This window comes from Leptonychotes weddellii, chromosome 5 (genome assembly GCF_054177405.1).
Source record: "Leptonychotes weddellii isolate Sample4059 chromosome 5, ASM5417740v2, whole genome shotgun sequence".
Classification (NCBI taxonomy): Eukaryota; Metazoa; Chordata; class Mammalia; order Carnivora; family Phocidae; genus Leptonychotes; species Leptonychotes weddellii.
The window spans coordinates 90,750,171-90,769,625 of NC_138373.1; the positions used below are offsets into that span (position 1 = coordinate 90,750,171).

The 19,455-nt window shown below is 37.8% G+C and overlaps 2 protein-coding genes across 12 annotated transcripts in view; both read right to left on the reverse strand.

Annotated features, from left to right (window-relative positions):
* Positions 1-19,455, reverse strand: part of IPO8 (importin 8) — a 166,025-nt gene that overhangs the window by 62,563 nt on the left and 84,007 nt on the right. The gene's annotated exons all lie outside the window — the stretch shown is intronic.
* Positions 1-19,455, reverse strand: part of CAPRIN2 (caprin family member 2) — a 32,689-nt gene that overhangs the window by 6,269 nt on the left and 6,965 nt on the right. For 6 of the 10 annotated variants that reach the window (XM_081821411.1, XM_081821407.1, XM_081821406.1 and 3 more), the window contains exons 4-12: positions 17,022-17,189; positions 15,922-15,965; positions 14,391-15,062; positions 11,853-11,975; positions 10,640-10,721; positions 9,138-9,193; positions 6,439-6,543; positions 4,007-4,153; positions 598-766 (exon numbers count right to left, since the gene is read on the reverse strand). In XM_081821411.1, the coding sequence (XP_081677537.1) occupies positions 598-766; positions 4,007-4,153; positions 6,439-6,543; positions 9,138-9,193; positions 10,640-10,721; positions 11,853-11,975; positions 14,391-15,062; positions 15,922-15,965; positions 17,022-17,189 (1,566 nt within the window). The remainder of the gene's footprint in view (positions 1-597; positions 767-4,006; positions 4,154-6,438; positions 6,544-9,137; positions 9,194-10,639; positions 10,722-11,852; positions 11,976-14,390; positions 15,063-15,921; positions 15,966-17,021; positions 17,190-19,455) is intronic. The other 4 variants (XM_081821410.1, XM_081821408.1, XM_081821409.1 and 1 more) reach the window with 3 other exon arrangements.

Consider the following 19,455-nt stretch of genomic DNA (forward strand, 5'->3'; position numbering starts at 1 on the left):
ACTTTTAGTACCTGTTGTGATTAACCAAGTACCGAGAATGCCCGAATTCATTTGCTCAGGCTTACGTTTTAGAAAACTCAAAAGGGGTCTGAAATACCAACACTAAAAATCTACAGGTGTTTATTAAATTAGGAAAGAATTACAAAGTTGCCTATTCTTTCATGTATTAGAATAGCATGAAAAGCACAACAGTTCATCTCCAAGCAAACAGTGGAATAAGCACACTAAGTTATATCTTCACCTTATCAATGCTTTAAGAGGGAAGAAGAGAGAAAAGACCAAATAGCTGTCTGTCTGTGCTAGAAGATTTTAAAAGCAGCTCTATAGTGCCCTATCTACCTCCCTATTACTGTCCATGGTAATCAAAGCAATCAGGTTTAAAAATATGTGACTACTTCTAGGTTAAATCAACCACCTAAGTGCTACCTCTACAAAAGTTAAGAAGAAAAGGCACATAAGTGCTTCTCGACACTTGAACATGTGGAGAAATAATGCTTGACTAGTCAAGAAAGAACCCCTCAACTATCATGACTGAGCTGCTTTCCATACAATTAGCTGTCATCTAAGTGTTCCAAGTGTCACATGCAGAGACCTTACCCGCCTCTTGAGAAAGGACAGCCTGCTCCACATGGACAGCCGGCGGTTGGCACTGGGGTGGTGTTTGTGTACTTGCCGTAGTAAAACTCTGATTGTAGCTAGATGAGTAAGGGGATTCTTTTATTTCTTGTTCTTTCCGCGGAGGCAGAGGGGCATTAACATTGAATACCTTAAAAGACAAGGGTACACCTAGTCATTTGCGAAGTTTCATAGAAAATTATTAAGGGTGACATCTAACAAAACTCTGCAACTTTCAAAAACTTCTATTTGATGGGCAAAGGACTTGAACAGACATTTCTCCAAAGAAGAGAAATGGTCAATAAGTACATGAAAGATGCTTATCATTAGGGAAATACAAGTCAAAACCACCATGATACCACGTCATACCCATTAGAATGGCTGCTACCAAAAAAAAAAAAACCCCCCACAAAATCTAAGCAGTGGTGTAAATGGAACCTTATGCATTGCTGGTGGAAATGTAAAATGGTGCAACCCACTGTAGAAAACAGTATGGTGGTTCCTCAAAAAGTTAAGCACAGAATTACTGTGTGATCCAGCAATTCCACTTCTAACATATATGCAAAAGGAATGAAAGCAGTGACTCCAGTTTTGTACGCTAAGATTAAAACAGCTATAGCTTGGTTCTAATCTATATAACTTAGATACTTATTACACATAAGCATAAAATATTATTCATAATAGGCAAAAGGTGGAAACAACCCAAGTGTCCATCAATAGCTGAATGGATAAAATACAGTACAGGGGTGTCTGGGTGGCTCAGTCGGTGATCTCAGCTCAGGTCTTGATCTCAGGGTTTGAGTTCAAGCCTCACACTGGGCTCCACGCACAGCATGGAGCCTACTTAAAAAAAGCAGTATATGCATACAATGGAATATTACTTAGCCATGAAAAAAAGGATGACATTCTGATCGATGGTACAAACACGGACAACCTTGAGAACATTATGCTAAGTGAAACAAGTCAGACACAAAAAGACAAATATTGTGATTCCATTTATATGAGTACTTAGAATAGGTAAAAGTCATAAGAGGCAAAAAGGTCACCAGGAGCTGGAGAGAGGAAGGAATAGAGTTACTGTTTAATGAGTAGTTTCTGTTTTGGATGATGAAATACGTTTTGGAAATAGTGGAAGTGGCTGTATAACACTGTGTATGTACTGAATGCCACTGTGTTATACACTTAAAAATGGCTAAAATGGTGGGTGCCTGGGTGGCTCAGTTGGTTGAGCGACTGCCTTCGGCTCAGGTCGTGATCCTGGAGTCCCGGGATCGAGTCCCGCATCGGGCTCCCTGCTCAGCGGGGGGTCTGCTTCTCCCTCTGACTCTCTTCCCTCTCGTTCTCTCTGTCTCTCATTCTCTCTCTCTCAAATAAATAAATAAAATCTTTAAAAAAAAAATGGCTAAAATGGTGAATTTTGTGTTATGAATATTTACCATGGCATAGAAAACACTATTTGGTTTCTAACAGACACAAACTCAAGTACAAAAATTAATCTTCCTGCTACTATGATATCCTATAATGCACACTGAGAAAGAAAGCTACATAGGGCAAGAGGGTACTTTTTCAAAAATTAAAGATGAATGAAAAAATCTGCTACCTACTAAATTTCTACCATATGGCAGGCAATGACCTTGTCCAGACTCTGGCCATTGTCTATAAAATAGCACTTCCATTACTCTCTAGTCCCCTTACCCTGCTCCATTTTTTCCCTTAACACATAGCACTTGATAGTATTATATAAATATTTTTCTCTCTAGCCCTCTATTTTGAAATTTAAGCTTCTTGAGCACAAAGACTTGTCTCTTTTTCATTGCTAAAACCCAACCCAAGTGATTAAGAACCGTGTCTGATTTCATCACTACCTGTTTGTTGAATGAACAAATAAAGGAACAAATGAGAACCAATTCATACTGGATAGGATTCAAACAGGTAGAGAAGATAGACTGGCATGAGCAAAAAAGATACTGTGACAAGAACATACAAGGCAAGTATGTGAGACTTGCCTGGAAAGTTATCGCAGACTACAAAAGTTATTAGGTGTCAAGCAAAGGACTTTCAATTTCATTCTGTAATGAATCACTGTTTGCTTTTAATTAGGAATGAGAAAAAGTCAGTTAAAACCAATGTGGCAGGGGCGCCTGGGTGGCTCAGTCGGTTAAGCGTCTGCCTTCGGCTCAGGTCATGATCCTGGAGTCCCGGGATCGAGCCCCGCATCGGGCTCCCTGCTCTGCGGGGAGCCTGCTTCTCCCTCTCCCACTCCCCCTGCTTGTGTTCCCTCTCTCGCTGTGTCTCTCTCTATCAAATAAATAAAATCTTTAAAAAAAAAAACCAATGTGGCAATACTGTGCAGGGTGGACTGACAGGGTTAAGAGGGAAAACAAAAACGAAGCAGTTCCAAGTGGCCAAGCAGGAAGTGATAAGATTAGTGAATTCAGGTGTCTGAATTTACCAACCTATCTCTCTGCATTGTACCTGCTTTCCATGGCCACTCCACTGGCCCCACCTCTCCATCACTCAAAAGTACCTAGAGTGGGGCATTAAAGCATCATCAGACACCTATTCACTAAGATTTGGTTTTTTTCCTAAAGAGTTGTTTTATAGTATCCTGCTTTACAGAATAAACATATAAACCTAGTTGTAGTATTACCTTAAAAAAAGTTTTAAACATTTGTAGAGGAATTTGTAATTCAGAATACCAAATTGCAACAATTCTCCAAAAACCAGCAGAAGATCAAGATGAAATCAAACGTAAGTTTCAGGAATGACAGAACACCCAAGTATGTGTCCTATATTTCAAGTTTGATGCTATGGAACATCACTAGTGTGGTATTAGTAATGGTTAGTATTATTAAGCTGTTCATAGAAAATTATGTTTCTGGGGTGCCTGGGTGGTGCAGTCGGTTAAAGTGTCCCAACTCTTGGTTTCCACTCAGGTCTGATCTCAGGGTCATAAGATCAAGCCCTGGGTCAGACTCCGTGCTCAGTCAGCTTGGGTCCCTCTCTCCCTCTCCCCTCCACTCGCTTCTCCCTCTCCCCTCCACTTGCTCTCTCTAACAAATCTTAAAAAAAAAGGAAAGAAAGAAAATTATGTTTCTCAGCCACACATTTCATTTAATTAATATGGATCCTCCGCTTTGCCTGCTACTAATTTTCTGAGACGGGAAAATGTTCTGATAAAATACCCATTCAAAATTCGCAAGGCTTTGGATTTAATAGTCTTCGACTACAAATAATATTTGCATTGGACAAAAGTAAATTATCAACCCAAATAAGAGTAATACAAAGGCAAAGTTCTTCACATACTAAGTACCCAATAATGGATGTAAGAGAAACAATGGCTTTTTTTAACAGGAATAATGAACTGCAATCATTCATGTTTCATACTCACTGTCTGCATGGCTTGAAAGGGCGCTGTGTTAATGGTTACTGAACTACTACTTGCTGGAGGTGACTGGAAGCCCTGTTCAGAGCCCTTTGACATGGGAGGATTTGGAGAAGCTAGTGAAGACGGTTGCTTGCTTGGGGGCACTGCTGCCTGGGGAGGAGAAATGCAGCATCAGCCAATCACCTGCCACATAACAAGCAGTTAACTTACACTAAACCCCAGACTGGCATAAGTCAGCAAGTTCTATAGGATGACATTTGGACACAGGAATGCAAAAGAATAGCTTTTGCTTACAATTTCAAATCACAACTGCTGAGGATGCACACTAGCATTTGCTTTGCACAGCTTGCTGACTAGGTGAAAGAGTCTTACTATTAATCAGTCTAACAAATGAGGTGCTCAACTTTTTATGAGTACCTAGTTCTTTTCAAACCGTGAAATGGTATTTTCCAGCTAAGAATCTAATATTTCAAATCTATACAGAAGAATTAAGAAAAATCTTAGGTTAGTTGCTTAGTCAGTGTTAATTTTTCTTGATTTTAAAGTCTTATTCCTGGATCTCTACGTCAGCTGCCTAAAAAAGAAAACCAAACCTGACCTAATTTAAATAATCCTTACCTACGGTAATAAGCGAGACCTTGATATAACAGATTACAAATCCAAAGGCTTAAAAATACCAAAAAACCAATCCCAATCAGATTATGAAACAGAGCTATGACTCACTTGGTCACATTTTCCTCTTCTTAAAATGAGGAACCAAGTAATTTTAATTCAGACGAAGCCTGCACCATAAAACTTAATGTGCATCTATATTTTCTTATATCCTATAATGAATACATTCTCTTGTACAATACTTAACCAAAAATAATAAACCATAAGAGTTGTTAAATTAATCCAAAAAAATCATGGTATTTTGCTGTATCTACTTCAAGGATTTGCTCAAACTTAGCAAAACCTATCACTTTGGAATTGAAAGCACAAACAATATAGTTGACCCTTGAAAAACACAGGGGTTAGGAGTGCTGACCCCCCCAACAGTCAAAAATCTGCATATAACTTTTGACTCCCCCAAAACTTAACTATTAATAGCCTATAGTGACAGAAAGGAAGTTTTACCAATAACAAATAGTCTATTAATACATATTTTGTAGGCATATGTATTATATACTGTGTTCTTACAATAAGGTAACCTAGAGAAAAATGTTAAGAAATCCCAAGGCCCGGGGCGCCTGGGTGGTTCAGTCGGTTAAGCAACTGCCTTCGGCTCAGGTCATGATCTCAGGGTCCTGGGATCGAGCCCCGCATTGGGCTCCCTGCTTGGAGGGAAGCCTGCTTCTCCCTTTCCCACTCCCCCTGCTTGTGTTCCCTCTCTCGCTTTCTGTCAAATAAATAAAATCTTAAAAAAAAAAAAAAGAAAAGAAATCCTAAGGCCCAAGTGTCCATCAATTGATGAATCGGTAAAGAAAATGTGGTATGTAGGTATGTGCGCACACACACACAATGAAATGTTATTCAGCCATAAAAAAAAGAATGAAATCTAACGACATGGATATAGCTAGAGAGTATCATGCTAAGCGAAATAAGTCAGTCAGAGAAAGACAAATACCATGTGATTTCATTCATATGAGGAATTTAAGAAACAAAAGAAACGAGCAAGAGGGCAAAAAAAGACCAAGAAACAAACCAAGAAACAGACTCTTAAGCATAGAGAACAAACTGATGGTTACCAGAAGGGAGGTGAGTGGGGAGATGGGTTAAGTGGGTGATGGGTATTAAGCAGGGCACTTATTGTGATGAGTACCGGGTGATTTATGGAAGTGTTGAATCACTAAATTGTATACCTAAAACTAATATTCCAGTTAGTATGTTAACTGGAATTAAAATAAAAAATTAAAAAAAGAAAATAAGGAATACATTTACAGTACTATACTGTATTAATTTAAAAAAAAAAAAATCCATGTATAAGTGGACCTGCAGTTCAAAACCCATGTTGTTCAAGGGTCAACGGTACTGTCAAAATGTCTCACAAAGAGAATGTAACTCTTTCCAACCAAGGCAGTGCTAACACTAACACTATAAACTTACTGAGTCTGCAGTTACAGAAGTAGATTTTTCCACTAAGGATTCCTTCAATATAAACATAATGAGAAACTTGACCTAATCCTACCTAGAACTTTTCACCTTTTTTGACATCAGCAATTCACACATTTATTGTAGCTGATAAGGCAATACACTACTAAGTCTATTTATATGGCAAAGTCACAGCAAAGTTACCTGTGTAAGCTCCAGGACCACAACATCTACAGAAAGCAATACATGAGTAAAGTATAAATGTTAAAAATCATTCAACTGATTGTGGTTGCAATGCATAAATGCATAAGATAAACTGGTTCCACTATTTAAGACAGAAAAGAAATTAATTGGTCTCTTATTACCTCAGGAGTCTCTGAGGTCATAAACTCTGTTTCAGATCCCGAAGAAGCCTGATCAGTAGTAACCAAGCAAGTATTTGAGCTACAAGTAACTGAAGAAGCAGCAGCCTAGACACAGGAAAATATAAAACATTGTAAAAGACGTATTTTCTTCACTTTTTATTTCTTGGGCCCTGGGCTTCCTAACATGCTACTCTTACCACGCACTCACTAGTGCCAAATAACTATGCCAACCACTTTATACACATTAATCCTAACAATAACCCTGTGAGGCAGATACAACTATCCCCATTTTATTGACCAAAAGGCAGAGGCAAAGAAAGGTTAGGTAATTTACCCAAGATCACATGAAAATCAAGTTTTAGAGCTGAGAGTCAAACCCAAGCAGTCAGCTAAATTGCCTTTCCAGGGCTGGTCACCAAAGCTACACATCTAATCCCGTCCTCACTTGTCAAGATTCTTGGCCCTGGAAAACTGGGGCCAAGATTTTGCATCTGGCACTCAATAGCAGTTCACCAGAAGCAGCTCAGGGTACATTTAACACTCTAGGCACACTTCTGCCAGGGATCCTAATAACTATGCTTTGACTCAATGCTCCCAATGTCTTCAAGAGGTAGGTAGAAGTACAAATAGAAAGAATACACAAATCACAGTAGCATCAAAATTCTAAAAAATTAAAGCTAGTAATATTTATAAAACAAAAATTGGGAACACAGCAGGAACTAAGGTTGTGACAACTGTTGCCAATAAAAAACTAAAGTGGCCAGAGAAGAATTTTATGGCACGATATTAGAACATAGAGATCTATAAAAATCTAGCAATTGCATGTGTCAGTGAATCTGCTCCTTTTATCTAAATGCTTTTATGTGGGGCGCCTAGGTGGCTCAGTCATTAAGCATCTGCCTTTGGCTCAGGTCATGATCCCAGTGTCCTGGGATGGAGCCCCGTGTCATGCCCCCTGCTCCGCGGGGTGGGAAGCCTGCTTCTCCCTCTGCCTGCCTCTCCCCCTGCTTGTCTTGCTCTCTCTCTCTCTGACAAATAAATAAATAAAATCTTTTAAAATGAATAAATAAATGCTTTGATGTGATTCTCAGAAGCCCAAGTAACATAATGGGTAAACTGGAAACTAATGAAGGGCAACCAAATATCCAGAGCAGTTATGTTTCAGTGACCTTCTAGGTGGTCATCAGAATAGGCCACTTCCTGGGAAGGAAAACGGAGACCAAGTTTTAAAAAGGTCTTAAAAATTTTTTTGAAATCCTTTGGAACATTTTATATATACCTAAATAAATAGGTATAATTTAGATCTGACCAAAATATTAGAACTATTACGACGATGTAGCGTTTCTAAAACATCTTTCTTCTGGCCCTCTCATTAAAGTACGAGACAACTGCCCAAAACAATTGAGACTGGCTGTTGTGGGGACGTAATTCTCTCTTGCCAGAAAGACTTACACAAGCTATGTTAAGGCAACTCAGGGCACTTGATACTTAAGCTTTTGAATTTTAGTTAGAAGATTCACTGAACGACTTGAGACACATTCTTCACATCAGTATTATTCAGAAGTTATGGCAGTTCTTGCTTCCAAATTATTGTTAGGCAGACTAGCTGAAGGTAGTTTTAAGTTTTAGTGAGTAAACATGATGTTGGAGACCAGTGGTTCCCAAAAAATGGATGTGCAGATTCACCCAGGAAGCTTATGACTAATACAGATGACTAGGTAACACCCCTAGAAATTCTGATCCAGTAGGTTTTAGGTGATATCTAGGAACATGTATCTTTATTAAAGTGATCAAGTGCTTCTGATGCAGCCATCCACAGACCTGTCCCTGAAAACTAAACTAGACCAGTGACTTTTCAAAAAAATTTAACTTGTCAAATGCAAGCCTCATTTAGAACCTAACAGCTAAAACAGATAAAATGGAGCCCTTAAAGCAGTGAGTGCGGTGAGGAACTCAGCTCAACAAATACATTTTGGAAACTGAGCCACACCTTATCAAACTAAATATAAACCACTGTAAACAAATGGTATTTACTCAAGTTTTTGGACAGGAAGACAACAACTGTTGAGCCATCTGGTCAAAATATTTAACCTGTCAGAGCTGTTACTATAAAGAAAATTGCCATAAGGTTTTCAGATGGATCATGACAGGTTTTTTTGTTTTTGTTTTTTGCTTCTTTAAGGTAATGAGCAGAAAACGAGCAAACCTCAAACTTACTAGTGAAGGAAATGCAATGTGGCATCAGGCATCTCAATGATCTGGTCCCTTTATATCTCTACATGTGTTCTGTGAAAATCCGTTCCTCAGGTTAACTCTTTATGTGTGGAGGGACGTGGGAGATTAGCTAACCATGGGTTAAGCAAAATTAGTATCTTTCTTTAGACCCTTTACAATGCTGCTACACCAAGTGAGTCAGGGAGCTCAGTGGCAAAGATTCCCAGACAAGGTACTTCTGAATTCTTCAGACTTGCTTTTTCCTTGCTAGCATGAGCTAGCCTTCTCTTTTCTAACAGATGTCTTCCCCATGGTCGTTAGGTAACCTTTTGAGGACTAGTTACAGTTTTTCTAAAAAACTAGATACCCTTAGAACATTTTCAGTAATTTAGTCATGTATATTAGAAATCAGCAAGTCTGATCATTCTTACCAAAGCAAGAGTTTCTTCCTGAATAGCCAAGAAAGATTACTTTAGAGAAGTTACCTGTAATGGCTCTTGAAGAAAATCACTTTGATTGGGTAGATTTTGTTCTGTAGATGCTGCAGAGAGTGAAATCAACAGTAAACTACTGAGGGTAGAGAAAAGTTTATGCATATCAACGGAGTGGAAACTAAAGTTATTACTTTACCAAAAAAGCAGTAGCTGGAAAACCAGATCTGAAGTTCATCACGAATTTTCTATTAGAGCTTTAAAAAGTCAGAGAGGATCAAAGAAGAATAGAATACTAGTCCCTTCTATAAAATACATAATGATGTTTTTAAGGTTAAAGGGGCAAAAGCAGCATTGCAAGGCTCCCAAAAGCACTATTACTTTAAAAAATAACTAGTAATAGTAATCTGGAAGATAAATCTGAGCTATTATGAATAGTAATCAACTTCTTACGCTCAAGTTCCAAGTTTCAAACTAAGTCTTAGCTGGGTCATAGGTCTTTTCAGGTTTTTTCTCTTTGATCATGTATATTAGTATACTTTTCAATTATACAGTTTTGGTTTAGTTTCTTCTTGTTAATGTCCATCACTTTTGTTACTCTCTATTATCCTTACTTCACCCAGGAATTACTACACCAATCCTCTAGTTGGTGTCTGCTACTCACTACAAACTGGACTAGGGCTTTAATTACCTCATTCCTCCCCTGAGATAAATGAGTGTAGGAAAGTTTGAACGTCAGATCAGATTCAATTCTAAGTTCCATCATTACTTACTGTGTTAATCAGTGTACCAAATTTGACTGACGTAATTTCACTCATAATTAGGATTGAAAAGTTTCAACACTAGATTTATAGAGTCGAAAGGACTCCAGTCACTTCAAAAAGAACATAAATTGCAAAAACAGCCATTGCACATCTCCATTCAAACATGCGGAGACGGGGCGCCTGGGTGGCTCAGTCGTTAAGCGTCTGCCTTCGGCTCAGGTCATGATCCCAGGGTCCTGGGATCGAGCCCCACATCGGGCTCCCTGCTCCGTGGGAAGCCTGCTTCTCCCTCTCCCACTCCCCCTGCTTGTGTTCCTCTCTCACTGTGTCTCTCTGTCTAATAAATAAAATCTTTAAAAAAATAAAAAAATTAAAAAAAAAAAAAAAACATGTGGAGACTTTCTCTAAAATGCAAACAGAGAGACGCCTGGGTGGCTCAGTCAGTTAAGCCTCTGCCTTCAGCTCACGTCATGATCCCGCATCGGGCTCCTTGCTCAGTGGGGAGCCTGCTTCTCCCTCTGTTCATGCTCTCTCTCTGACAAACAAATCTTTAAAACAAAACGTCTTCTAAAAAAATAATAAATAAAATAAAATGAATGCAAAAAGATGAGTGTACTAATGTCTTAATGGTAATTTACCCTTACATAACTGATGACATATAGATACATTTAGAATAAATTAGCATATAGACATAGTCTAACCCTTAAGATATCCAGAATAAAATTATCTGTAAAAGGAAACAACTATTAAACCTATGCATATTTATTCTGAGTATTAAGGATGAGTACATACCTACTGGGCTACCTGGAGTAGTTGAAGGCGGTTGTGACGATGGAATTGCACTTGAAGGTTTGTCAAAATCCAGAATAGATTCCTAAAGACAAGATTTTAAATCATGACTAGAAACAATTAGTCATTTAAAAGCTATTGCCATTAAATTATTCATGATGCCATCCATAGCTATTAAAGAATCTAGCTAGTAACTATCACAAAATGTCAATAACTTAGTCTTTATTAAGAGAAAAAATAGAGTTAAAAATAAAATCTAAACTGTCAAACCTTAAAATTATGTCAAATAATTCCAAGGCTTACCTTGGGGGTGGGGAAACCCACTTGACTTGAGGTCTTAAACATTAGCATTAATCCTATAACCTCACTTTTATTATGTCCAACCAATGAGGGTTTAATTATCTCAACCACTAAACTAGCTCATGCTATTATTAAACCTTTCATAATAAGAAACCATTCTGTATCTTGGTTCTCCCAGGAATGTTTCCAACATTTTGAATACTTAAGCTACACTTGTAGTAACCACTTTAGTTCTTTCATTTATCTTCACATAACCTAAATGGGTAAGGAATTCCCTCATTTTACAAGTAGAGGGTTCACAGGCTAAATACCTTGCCACAGATTTCACAGCTAGTAAATAGCAGAAATGGGATTTAAACACAGGTCTACTTCCAAAGTTCAGGATCTTTTTAGTACACTAAAATATCTTATTTGTCTACTTCTTCCCTCAGTAATTATCATACTATTCTGATATTCTTTAAGACTCAGTTTGACACAATTTAGCACATTAACTATTGCCATAACACTACAATCTTCTACAACTGGAGTATCAACTCCTTGAAGGTGATAAATGTCTTAAAATTTTCTATGCACAACAGCACCTACCAGATACCAGGCACAGAGCAGGTCCTCACAGTCTGAGTGGAAACTACCAAAGATCTACAGCAGAAATTATATTTGAGCACTTATACTTTTTACATGTTTAATTCATTTTATTACAACAAACAAGAAACTATTGTCCTCATTTTTCAAAAAAGACACAGAGACAGTGAAGTAACCTGCCTGAACTGTGAGAGCTAGGAAGTGGCAGGGCCAGGATTCGCCCACATTCTGAACACCAGAATTTATGCTCCTAACAATTTCATTAAAATGCTTCAGATGAGAAGCTAGTAGCCCCAGGAATTTCATTCAAGATTCATTTAAGAATGACTCATACTTGCATAAAGTTACAAGTTCCTTGAATCTGGGTCATCAGATCCTGCAGTTTTTCTTTCCTCAATACTGGATCCTTTGGAAGGGTCGAGGAAGAACCTACAGGCTGATGCATAGGCTTAGGCACCTACAAAATAAACCCACAATGTGTAAGAGTGAAATTCACATTCAACAGCCTAATTCAGGAAATTCAGCTTATCACTACATCTTAATGAAATCAAAACACATAGCAAAGTCCATTTATCAGATTTATCTCAGATGAAAAACTTCCACATAAATGCATTCTCTAAATAATTTAAGCAAACTTTAGGCACTTTTTCCCCTTCAGATCCCCTTTAATGGGAGTATTTCTAAAACATCCTCTTTTTAAAGGGAAGACCCAAAGTAACAGAACTTCCTTGATAAAAAATTTTTCATTGTTCACAATCAGCTTGTCCTTTATCAGATGCCACCAACTCTAAGACACATAAAAGATTTTTCCCCAGAGAAAAAATTATACCAAATTAAATATACATCCCATTTTTAAATGTCTGATTTCAGAAACATTAAGATGTAAAAATATATACATATACATCTTAAAATTGAGGAAATACGCTATCACATTTTGTTACTGAGCAAGTATACTTTGGGGCTATTAAGAGGTTAGCCCTTACACTAAATAGCTTACAAATGCTGTATACCCTGAATTAGACCTAATGCTTACAGAGTTAACGTCTTATAGCTGCCAGTGTGCCTCCCCTACCAGCTCTTCTCCACCTTCTAATTCACTGGGAAGTCACTCAGCTAAGCCTGTCAGAAGTGTCATAAAATAAGAGTTAATAGACCCTAGGTGAATATATGAAAGACTGTTAAAAGTACGAGCTTTAGTGATTAATTTCATGTTATCTAGTCTTTTAGCTTTGAATTCTATTTTGGCCTTGACTGTACTTAGTCATGTTCTATATGGCTGAGATTGCAAGACAGAAAGTGTATTGTAGAGAAATGTCCTCTCAGTCACTGAAAGGCCCTGCAACTTCAATATAATGCTGTCTGTACCATAAAAGCAAATTAAATGAGTTTCAGCCTTTCCAACTAAGCACTCCTGATTTTAAATATTATTCAACAAAGAGCATCATATTCTGGTATGGTAAAGGCTCAGCACTACAATACCTAATGGAATTTTAAATTAGGTTTTTTAAAACAGGCTTTACTAAAATATTGGGTTTCTAAAATAAGTTTCTCAAAATAGTTTTCATTACAATTACTGTTGTGTGTATCTGGTTAATGAAATAAGACTATCAATCTTCTACAGGGTCAGAAGTTAAAATTGGTATTAACACTTGAAGAAGAGGAAGAAAGGCAAGCAAAAGGAGACAACACTAAAATTCTCTTCCCTTAAGGTAGGACTGAGGTAGGGGCAATTTATTTATAAAATGCAATGCTTTGATTTCTCCAAGCAAATGTTTTTCATCCTGTTAGAGGGCCAAAGATTTATCAGAAAGCCTCTGGCTGGGGTGCCCGGGTGGCTCAGTCATTTAAGCGTCTGCCTTCGGCTCAGGTCATGATACCGGGGTCCTGGGATCCAGCCCAATATCAGGCTCCCTGCTCGGCAGGAAGCCTGCTTCTCCCTCTTCCACCCCCCCTGCTTGTGCTCCCTCTCTCGCTATGTCTTTGTCAAATAAAATCTTTAAAACAAAAAGAAAGCCTCTGACTAAAACGACATGGAAGTGCAGGGAACATTACTAGACAGAGACAGAAAACACTGGGAAGATGAGAAGTTCACATTTCCTAGCAAACAAGCTTTTAACAAGTTTGCATTTAAATAGGGGTAAATAACTTGTAATTTAATAAATAGCACATCCAAGTATTATTATAAGCCTTCTTATCTTCCTGAAACAGGTTATTTACCATTAACAGAATTAGGTCTCATATTTGAAGCAAATCTCATACTCCAAAACCTAGTTACAGAATATTTAAAGTCTATAGTTTCCATCTCCAGAAATTTCTCATTTTGAAACAGAAATAGAGAACTAATTCAGATCCTACCCCACCTTCTGGAATATCTGCAACCACCAAACCACCAAAGAGTACAGGCTAATCTGAGCAATTACAAATGAGTGAAAGAAAAGCAAGAAAATACAGAAAAATTCTAACTTCTGTCAGAAAAAGTCATCTGTGTGCCAGCTGGAAGAAAATGAGTGAAATATAGTAAAACAAGCCTCTCATCCTGTGACATGCATTTACTTTTCTCACTTGTTCACATTATGATCTTATCTAAACCATCCACTATTTTTATGTCATACCATGTCATTAAAATTGTAGCATTCAAACAGTATGTTCTAACTGTGGAAATTTCATCTCAGGTTAGGCTTGAAACACAGAATAGGTCTACTTCCAATTATCTAGGGAAAACGATAAACTATGCAAGGAAAAGTTAAATGAAATGCTATATACATTAATTTAACATGGGTTTTGTAAATTTTTTTTAAGAGGACTAAAAAATTATTACAAGTTCTTATTTATGCCTACATTGACCAAAGCAGACTGATACAAACAAACTCACATCTTTGGGTTCTGTATTAAACTTCCTGGGCAAGAGCTGGTCATTTGGTATGAGGCTTGCTGGAGCTACCCCCCAGGATTTTGGAGAAATCTGTGATTGTGGTGTTAAAGGGTGTTTTTGACTCTCAACATTGTTTTCCCAGGATTTTGGAGTCTCTGGCTGTCTTGAATCCTGGTCTTCACACATGTTAGTGGTCCATGATTTGGTGATGTCCTGTTCATTCTGCACAGGTGTCCAAGACTTTGGAGATTGCTTCTTTGGATCCTGTTCTTTCTGCAGCTGAACTGGCCAAGGCTTTGGTGTCTCCTCCTTCTTCTGTTCTTCTTGAATATATCCTGTTTTGGATTTAGGAGCTTCTTGCTTCCAATGGCTAGGAGCTGGCTTGGGTTTGGAGACGTCCTGCTTCTTCTGCTCTTCCTGCAGAGTGGACCTGAGTTTTGGATCTTGTTTCCTCTGTTCTAAGGAAACTGCAGGCTTTGATACCTCCTGGTGCTTAACAGAAGGCTCCCAGGATTTGAAGGATTCCTGTTTCTTTTCCTGACCATCTGGTTCAGTAAGCATATCCCAACATTTGGGGAGATTTGGTTTTCTAGCATAATCTGCTTCCCAAGATTGCTCGTCATCTTGTTTGCTTGAATAATCTACTTCTGTTATGTAGCGTCTGTTAAGAAACTAGACCAGAGAAAAAAATGTGCTTGAGACACAAAATCTGTAAAAGACCTTCAGGGGAACACTGAATTCTTTTAGTATTCCTATGTCCATTGGTCTGAGTCACTATGCTAACAGGAAATTTCTGTCCTCATCCTACTTGAGAAGACCATCCTACTTTTTTGTCCAATACCACCTTCGACACTTCAAACGTAGCAATCTATACTTGACTCACCTCAAACTAGTAAGAACTGAACATCACAGTGCCAAGTTTGCTTGATTCAGGCTCTTTTACCAAGGTTATTCTGCCTCTGCCAACCTTAGACCACTCCACCCACCTGACTCCCTAACATGTTAAGGCAGGAGACAGTTCAATTACACACATTCACATTATTCGGCCGTAGGTTTCCGGAATTACCAGCCCTTTCTTTATTTCTATTACGCATCAATCATACTGTGACTCTGACTCTTCCTTCTTTTCAGCTTCCAAGAATTTTAATGTCACTTCAAAAAGCGAATGAATTACCAATGTGAATAAATTCTGACAAAAGCAAAATCCTACCCATCTTTAAATTCTAACACGAGGGCCAAGAACAGCAGCTAACACTTGAGCAGTTATTGTGCACTAGGCCAAATTCTAAGCAATTTAGAATTGAACTCCTTTAATCCTCACACTAACACGAGGCAGGCATTACTATTATCCCCATTTTACAAATGACGGTAACAGACACAGCTGGGCTAAACATCTTACCCAAGTCACTAAGCTAAGTAAGCTGCAAAGCTGGGATTCAAGCTGAAATCTAGTTCCAGAGCCTCAGCTCCTAAACTCACTGTACCAAAGTCTCAAAAACCAAAATCAGCAAATTACCTTTCAGAAACTTACCTCTTGGGGTTGTATCTCTGGCTGTGCAAGTTCCATAAGAGACTCTGGAAAGATAATACTCCCTTGAGTATTAAATAAATACTAAATAAACCACATGTTTTTAGGCTGATTACAACTGTATTTAATTGTAGTGACATATTTCAGAAGAAAGGATAGTACAGTGAAATATATTCATGGCAAAAGTAATCCCCACTATAAAGCATGTGGTCTGAAGCTAGCTGAAGCTAGCAGCTCTCCTTAAATGCCACTTTTCTAAAGTCATGTTCCACCTATAAACTGATTTTTGGTTGAAAATAAAGACTATCTCCTCTTATGCACAAGTACAGTTCCATTCAAGTTGAAACTATGTAACTCCAAGCCATGGGGTAAAAATTAGTCATCTCAGCTTGAAACAAAGGCCTTAAAGGCCTTTCACAGGCCCCTGAAGGCCTCCTAAAAGCCAGCTTAAGGATGGAAGTTGGTAAGGGAATGGAGACACTAAAGCATTAGACTAATAGAAAGTAAACCTAAGAAATAACTTGAATCATGCTAGTGAGAGGCTACTGGAACCCTGCCCTGGACTACCTACATAGAAGTGATATTTTTTAAATAAATTGAGTCCCAACAAACCAGAACAAAAGTGCCACTGACTCAAACTATCTCTTCCCCCCCCCGCCCCGAGAAAAGTGCGATTTTGCAAAGTTTATTTCCTTTATTGACTTTGGCACATTTTTTCCAAATATGTTAACCTTAGATTATTTATAATCTCATTTTACTACCATTTTGAATTCTACTATGAGGATTTTAATCAACAATTTTAAACTGAATTATCTTACTAACAATTTAACAAAGAAATCCATTCAAATTCCATAAAGGCCTCATTTGAACAGCGTATTCTCTTATAACAAAGAATAACCTTATGTTTCTGCTAAGATTCACTCCGTAAATATGGTAATAAAGCCTACAGACATATTCTAAGCCTAAGCTTATCCTGCTGCAAGTAGATTTCCATGCATGTAGAAATTAACAAATCAAAATAAGGCAATCCTTTTACAATGACGACTCATTTTGTGTTATTAAAAACGCAACCACTATAAAGAATTTCTGAGATCATAACAAACCTGACTCTTTGACAGATTCAGTTTTCAGTAATTGTTTTTTCTTCTCTGATTTTATTAGCATTTCTTCCTCCAATGACACTTCTTTTTCCTTAGCATTTTTTGGGACTGGGATACTCTCAAAATAGCCTGAGTTCAGCAATTTAGACAGCAGATCTTTCATGTGTTTGTCTAAGAAAGAGTGATTAAGACTTAGTTATCACATAACCTAATAGTTCATGGCAATTATTTGGAACAGATATCCTAATATAATTTTATCCTAGTTACAGTCTGTCATAATATCCTACACTGGGGGAATTCAAAGAACTGGTCAGTACCAGAGTAAATATGCAGTCCATCCTTTTGTCATGCTGAATCAAAATTAGGATCAGAATCCCAAAGTTTAGCAAGTCACTTAAGTTTCTCTTGGCCTCCATTTCCACCATTTGAAAAATGACTAAAATCAGAGACCCTAATCAAAGACTAGTATGTTACAAAAGCACACATCTATTCCCTGAGCTGAGAGTGAAGCCATTTCTCCTATCTGTCCCCAAGATCTCACAACTAGCATTATTCTACCTTCCAAGTAATTAAGGTCTTAGAGAAGTGAAAAAGCTCCTCAAACATAACCATTAGAAAACCCTATCTTGGACAATCTAAAGGATTTTTAAATTACAAAATCCCATGATAAAAATTTTACTCTTGAATTACGGTCTCTGTGACTCCTAGAGTATCACCATTTGATTAGTAAGAAAAATCTTATTAAAATGATGTGAAAGTTGCTGCACCATAAACAGATCTAAAGTCTTTCATTTTTAATACCCACTAAAAATATAATTCCAAAGTTAAACAGTGTCCATACTTGATTTGGGTCTATTATTCCTTTCATAGGAGTACTATGACATAGCTTTTTTAAAAATCAATTTTGAGGTATAATTTACAAACAACAAAGTTCAGTCATTTAAGTGTACAGTTTTAACAGATACATAGCCACATTACTCCCACCAGAACGAGGATATAAAACATTCTCATCAACTCAAAAGTTCCCTCATGCCCCTTTTATAACAACCTCCTCCACCCATACTCTTGAGAACCACTGACCTGCTTTCATTCTAGTTATGTCTTTTCTAGAATTCCATATAAATAGAATCATACAGTATGTACTCATTTTTTGGTTTGGCTTCTTTCACTCAGCATAATTGAGATTTACATCCATGTTGTTGCATGTATCAATAGTTCATTCCTTTTTTATTATTGAGTAGATTCTACTGTATGGATATACCACATTTTGTTTATCAATTATCAGTTGCTGTACATCTAGGCTGTGTTCAGTCTGGGGCTATCATTAATAAAGCTGATAGGAACATTCATGTACAAGTACTTATGTGAATATACATTTACAATTCTCTTGGGTACTGTAAGTGTAATTGCTTGGTCACATAGTAAGCATACGCTTAATTTTATGAACTGCCAAACAATGTCCCCCCGAAGTTAGTTGTATCATTTTGCATTCTAACCAAGCAAAAAGTCTCTATGATTTAAACTTGAAAGGACTTAGAAATTTTGAGATAGTTATACTGCATCCTTAGAATCTTTTTTAAAAGGAAGCAATCACTAGAAACAAAAATGTTTACTAGGGGTGCCTGGGTGGCTCAGTCAGTTAAGCGGCTGCCTTCGGCTCAGATCATGATCCCGGGATCCTGGGATCGAGCCCTGCATCAGATTCCCTGCTCAGCAAGAGCCTGCCTCTCCCTCTCCCTCTGCCTGCCGCTCTGCCTACTTGTACTCTGTCAAATAAATAAAATCTTTTAAAAATAAAATTAAAAAAAAAAAAACAGTTTACTAGCCTCTAGCGTTTTCATTATCCTACACTAATACACAAAACTATGTACTTATGACCGTTTTTACTTGGTCATTTGGCCAAGTCTATTTAGGAAGCCAAAAGGACTCTTTTCTCTCCAGATCATTACCACATCGATAGACAACAATGTTTCAATAAACTATATACCCAAACCATTCATATTTTCTTAGATCTGGTAGATAAGCCTTACCATTAACAATGTGTGGATTTAAAGTTCATAAATAGAACAGGTACTACCATGCAGAGAACTGAACCCCAAAACGGTCAAGCCAGTATGAGTCTTTAGCTCTTTTTCCCAAATCATAGTGACTTGCCACTTCAAAACTCTCCCTAGGTTCCATTTGAGTGAGTACCATTACATAATAGCTGGGTTTTTTTTTTAAGATTTTATTTATTTGAGAGAGAGAGAGTGAGAGAGAGCATGAGAGGGGAAGAGGGTCAGAGGCAGAAGCAGACTCCCCACTGAGTGGGGAGCCCGATGTGGGACTCGATCCTGGGACTCCAGGATCACGACCTGAGCCGAAGGCAGTTGCTTAACCAAATGAGCCACCCAGGCGCCCATAATAGCTGCTTTTAAAAGGACTAAACAGATTATCA